This window comes from Manacus vitellinus, unplaced genomic scaffold (assembly GCF_001715985.3).
Source record: "Manacus vitellinus isolate BGI_N305 unplaced genomic scaffold, ASM171598v3 scaffold_58_pilon, whole genome shotgun sequence".
NCBI classification, from domain to species: Eukaryota; Metazoa; Chordata; class Aves; order Passeriformes; family Pipridae; genus Manacus; species Manacus vitellinus.
This window is the reverse complement of record NW_021940671.1, coordinates 1371222-1377097: the sequence shown is the minus strand read 5'-3', so window position 1 is coordinate 1377097 and position 5876 is coordinate 1371222. Positions and strand designations below refer to the sequence as shown.

The 5876-nt window shown below is 42.8% G+C and overlaps 1 protein-coding gene across 1 annotated transcript in view; it reads left to right on the top strand.

Annotated features, from left to right (window-relative positions):
• The window catches only part of GATC (glutamyl-tRNA amidotransferase subunit C), a 4957-nt gene extending 3090 nt beyond the window's left edge, over positions 1-1867 (top strand). The window contains exons 2-5 of the mRNA XM_029963286.1: positions 78-244; positions 642-745; positions 1122-1462; positions 1551-1867. Of these exons, the coding sequence (XP_029819146.1) occupies positions 78-244; positions 642-745; positions 1122-1177 (327 nt within the window). The 3' untranslated portion in view covers positions 1178-1462; positions 1551-1867. The remainder of the gene's footprint in view (positions 1-77; positions 245-641; positions 746-1121; positions 1463-1550) is intronic.
• The last annotated feature ends 4009 nt before the right edge of the window (positions 1868-5876 follow it).

The following is a 5876-nucleotide window of genomic DNA, read 5'->3' as shown; positions in this document are numbered from 1 at the left end:
AAAAAAAAAAAAAAAAGAAGGCACTATTAAACTTGCTCCTTGCTCAGTTTTGCCTTTTTTTTGTCCGGGTTTGACAGCAAAAAGTGTCGGTGGAAGTGCTGGACCACCTGGAGCACCTGGCCCTGGTGGATTTCCGTGACTCGGAGGGCGTGGAGCGGCTGCAGAAGGCGATCGAGTTTGCTGACCAGCTTCATGAAGTGAACACTGACGGCGTGGAACCCATGGATTCAGTCCTGGAGGACAGGTGATGGACCACAGCAGCCTTCCTTTATCTGTTAATCTGTCAAACTGTTCACTTTTCTGACCTTTTATCCCTGGGAATCACCCTTTGCTTACAGAAATGGCCCCTTTGGTTACAGAAATGTCTTATCATGGTTGTGTGTGGGAGAAAGATGCCACTGGCCCACGAGATCCTTATGTGTGACCACAGCAAAGGTGAACTTCAGTTCCCTGGTCTGTCTTGTCATGATTGGTCTGCACAGGCTCCTCCTCAGACATCTGTCAGTGGCATTCTTGGATGCTTCAAAGTGTTCCAGTACTTGTCTCAGTGCTTACTCAGGACCAAAACCAGGTTTAGTGATAAGCTACCCTTCCTACTTCATAAAATAGCCTAAACACAACTAGTAATATGTGTTCTTCAGGTGTCTGTACCTCAGAGAAGATGATGTGACAGAAGGCAACTGCACCAAAGAGCTGCTGCAAAATGCCAGAGAGAAAGTAGAGGAGTATTTTGTAGCCCCACCAGGTATTGACTTGTTTGTAAAAAGCTCTTAATCTTTCTTGAATTAACCTGAGGAATATAACCTGCCATAGCTGCACTTACTTTCAGGAATCCTAGCTAATAATAGGGAAATACTAAAATAAATGTAGCCATCTGTGTAAAACTGTGCAATTTGTTGGTCCTAAAGCAGTACAGAGGCTGATCTGACTGAAGTTACTGAACATGTTGAGCAATTCTCTACAGGAAGTCAGTCAGGATTTACTTTCCTGACTTGCTCAGGGAATTTGAGCTGCCTGAACATACTTAGAATAAACCAGAGAAGCACATTAGTGCCAAGTTGTACAACCCAGAAGGTAACCCACTGCTGGTCTCATAAAACTTCCTTTTTGTTTTCCCTCAGGTAACATCCCTTTACCAAAGCTGGAGGAACGAGACACTTTCCTGCAGGGCTCTTAGTGACAGCCCAGAGCCCAAACACCCTTTCACTCTTTTATCTGGGAAAACAAAGTTTTGTGCAGTCACGACTGAAATGCCCTGACCTGTATTTTGGTCAAAAGAAGAGCACTTGCAAGACAACTTACAGAAGAGAGAAGGTGTAAAAGTTTAGTAATGCTACTGAAATACTCAATGTCTGTGAAGCTGGAAGGCAGATGACCTTAGTGCTTTTGTTTAGCAAAATTAATTTCATGTTATTCTTGAAGATACCGGATGGCTTAAAGGCTTTAAAGAGAACATTCACAGGTAATGATAAAAACACCATTTTTCCTCAACAGCTTTGTTTGGGAAACAAGAGGTTGGAAGGCTCTGTTTTTGTTTTTCTCGCCTGTAGCTCAACTCTGGCTCTGACCTGTCAGAAGTAACAGAGTCTGGTGTGGAGGAGGAGTCTGTGACACTGCTGAGTATCTCTGTGACATATGGACAGAACTCAGGGTTTCATTATTGAAGAAAAGGACTTTGAGAAGATTAATCAAATATTTTGCTTGTACTGAATTATTTCCATTTTATCTCTGTTCTCCATGTCTGTCTGGGTTACATTCTATTTCCCAGTCTGTATTTCTATCCTCATAAATTAAATAACTGGAATTGTACATAATTTCAGCAAAACACAAAAATATGTGTTCTAAAATAAAAGGTGCTTGCAAAGAAGTAGCACAGCTCCAAGAACAAAATGAGCCCCCCTGACTCTGACTGGAGAGGCCAGGAGACCATCACAGGAGGAGGTGCTGTGTAACATAACATTGTCACTGTCTCATCCTGGCAGAGGATTCTGAGGCTTCCTCATGGAATCTCCAACACTTAGAAGCAAGATAAGCCAAGGCTCACTGAGAGAAACCAGAGACCTGCTGAAAGAAAAATACTGCAGCAAACTAGAACCAGATAGTCCACACCACTCACTTTCAGGCCATAAGGGGCACAGTAAAAGACTGAAAAACAAATGTTTTTTTCCTAGGTGGTGCCCTGTCCACAGGGCATATGGATTTAATAATCCATAATTATTTATTCCAGTTGTAACTCCATGCATTAAAAGAGATCGTATGGAATTGTCTTCAGAAGTGCTGGAAAAGGCTGAAAAATCACCAGTTCTGAGTCCGCTCTTGTGGCTCTTGAGAGCCCAACAGGAGAAGGAAAGTGGCTCCTCCATGGCTGTGCTGGCACACGTTTCCCCTGGGGGCAGAAACTCACCTTGTGACATTGTAAGTTGATGTCATCCAGCTTACACAGGGCATGTTCTGTATCTTTTTGCAGAGAAAAGCCATTACTCCCATTCCATCTCACTGTAACCAGCTTGCTGCTATGTGTCCCTTCAGCTCCTGCCAGTTGTGACAGGGGATGTCCTGAGCAGGGACTTAGAACTGTTTCTGCTGTGAACTGCATCTTCCACATCCCTGCAAACAGCAGACAATATACATTAGAGAGTAATGATACATGTGCCTTGTTTCTTAACATCTCAAAAGTCCACCAAGCATAATACAAGCATCATAATTCAAAAAACACGGAAAAAATACTAAAACCTTTGAATAATACTGGTACTAGGTTGAGCCATTGGTGGCTTGTTCTTAATACCATGTGGTCAAACTGCTTTGCTCTTTGTTATGTGCCATGTATTTAGTGGAAAACCTTGGCTGAGCTGGCTTTGCTGGTTTAAGAAAACACAGCTTCTGGGTAGGATTCACTTTCACTTGCTGCCCTCAAAGGTTGCATGTCTGGTAAGCTTTGAACTGTTCTTTTTCTGGAACTGATTGTTTCCCCCCAGATTTCTCTGTCAGGAAATGAGAGCAAACACTTGTCCCACTCTTACTTGTGCAGTTACTTCATTATTTGTTTAAGCTTCCATAATATACACACACACATATTTGCATATGCATAAAACATGTAATTACTATGATACCTGAATTCTTTCAAGGGTATTGAAGTAAAGCCTGTATTTAACCCCACTAATCAAATCCTCTGCAAAGCTGTAATGCTGTGTTAGTGTTTTAGTCTTGGGCTTTTCAAGATTCAGACCCTGCAAATGCTGAAGTTTTACAAATATACAAGCTCAGCCTAAAAGTAATTTAGGATGCATATATAAATCATGACAAGGAAAGACTCAATCGTGTTAGCAGGTAATTCCCAGTCTGAGAAATTCCTCCTTGGAATTCCATTTTGGCCTTATCCTTTTGACCATCAGAGAGAATGGGGACAATATTATTTACATAGAAAAAGGGAGAGGAATTTGAGAGTGAACTGCATGGCTGCAGGAGCTTCCAACCCAAAATAGCATCAGGTAACTATTTAAAAGCAAACCAACAATTTGAATAACATGATCCCACATTCCCAATGCTAAGCTTAAAACTGCCAGTTCAGTGCTGCTCCCACACACTCTGGTGAGAGAACAGACTGCCTGCTGCTTGTTCCCCACAGCCCAAACTGCATTTAAAGTGGAAAACACACATTTCCTTAATGGAGGGGTTTGCTGCAACTTCACCACTAATGAGGGGATTACAGCCCTGACTCAGACACCTGCAACCACCAAAACAGAAATGCTGGCAGGGGCTGGCAGGGGCTGGATGTTCTGCCTGGGGGGCAGAACATGTCAGTGCCTGAGCCTGCCCTTGGCAGGTCTGACGTGGTGGGTGCTGAGCCCCCCTGGATGCTGCTGAGCCCCACTGGGCCCTGGTTGCACCCTCAGGGTGACACAAGGCACCCATCGTGTGCTGGTTCACCTGCTTTCACTTCAGGGCCCCAACCCACAAGTGGAGCATATGTTTCCTCTGGAGACCACGGAGAGAACTTGACTCAGACCTGCCAAGATTTTTCCCCCCCTGTAAATCTGTAGATATAAAACTGGATTAGAAGCCCTCGTATGCGGATTCCAGGTTTACAAAGAAAATGTCAATGTGGAGACTTCTTCAGTTTTACAGAAAGAAAATGGTAGCTGTTTTATTGCTAATAATGATTATTCTATGTTTTGATAGTAACTGGAAGCCCTGGAAAAAATCCCTATTAATACAGCAGTATGGAGTGCAACAAAGAGCAAAAAAACACCTCTCCTGCAAAGTGCTTACAATCTAACCTCCATCTGCAAGAGGAATCTCATGATATGCCTTATCCAGTTTCCTTCAGCACCTCCTCTACCCCAGCTATCATCTCCTGTGTGCATTTGTTCTGCCTTCCCCTGCAGCTCTGCCCTGGGGGAAACTATACTTTTATATTCTTGATTAACAAGTAGGGCTCTAAAGTCTCTCTTTAAAGTCCTGTATCTTGGGCTTTAATGTTCCCCATTAACGACGTGTATCTCACCCACACTGACATTTCCTGCAGTCGTCATCACATCTGTTTCCTCAGCCAACCATTTCTTAATAAATGCACAGAAATTTGCCTGCAGCTACCAAACACAAGCGCCTCCTCAGAGATTCATGGGTGTTTCTGAAGTTTAGTGTAAGCACTGGGAAGAGTGTTAAATGGTTCAGTCCTGTCAGCACAAAATTGTCCAGTACTCAAACAACCACTGCTAGTGCTGCAGATACTAAAGACTGTTCTGTAAATTAATTACTGGCTGTGGCCCCAAGACCATTCAGAGCTTCTTCACATCCCTAGCACACAAGCAAAGCTGTGAATTGCATCTCTCCTAATTGGAATGCTAAAACCTGGGAGCCAGAAGTTATTCCTGAGATACTCTAGTGTGACAAAAGTGTTACATTATCCAGTTTCAATATTTTTGGGGGCGGTATATTTTTTTCTGAGGTTGTCTCAGAGCTTGCAAAAGCGAAGAGTTGCTTGCAGTTATGCTGCTTTTGCTGTGAATGACACTGAGCAGGCAACTATACTGTACTAATATGAAAAAATATTTGCATTTCAGGTGAGGTGGATGACTGCTCTTGAGGGTACAAAGAAATGGGAGTCCTACCAACCAGTATTTGAAAACCTCTTCTAAGTCATCCTGTGCTGTTTGCTATGGACATGGTTCCTGTTATTAACAGATCACCAGCTCTGGAAGACTCAACAGGGATGTTTTATCTGCTGACAAGAGCATAAGCAGAAAGTGCCCCAGGGAGAGTGAAACTAACTAAACAGAGCACCCAGGATCTCCCAAAACATCTTGCTTCATTTAAACAAACAAACAAAAAAAACCCCCCAAAACCAACCAAGCAAAACAAAACCCAAACCAAACACAAACAAACAAAATGTGGCAAGAGGGGCAAGAAACGGCGAGGTCTGCAAAAGATGCCATAAAAGAGACTTGAGAAGTCTGATAGGTTCAGTTCACTTCATGAACAAAGTTTGGAGCTGACTTGATCATACTCAGTAAACATGGGTAAGAGATTTCTCTCAGAGGTCATTTATTCTGAATTGAAAACAGCTGAAAACAGACACATGATCAGGACGTGGTCAGAACAGGACAGATGATCAAGTGCCATTTACAAGCTGTGGAACTCCTTCCTTTGACAAGGGTGGGCTTTGCTCTCAGTAAAGGGCATATTACTGAAAAAACTATCCCACATAATATCCCAATATTATTTCAGTAATATCCCATATTACTAAAAGACCTATTCCCAATAAGAGCTTGTTTCAAAAGAGAAACAAAGTCTGTTGCAGAGATTACTGGGTTAAACTCACTGTCTCGGTGATCCAGGCTGGGGCAAGTAATAAAATGGCTTTTGGGGTGCACATA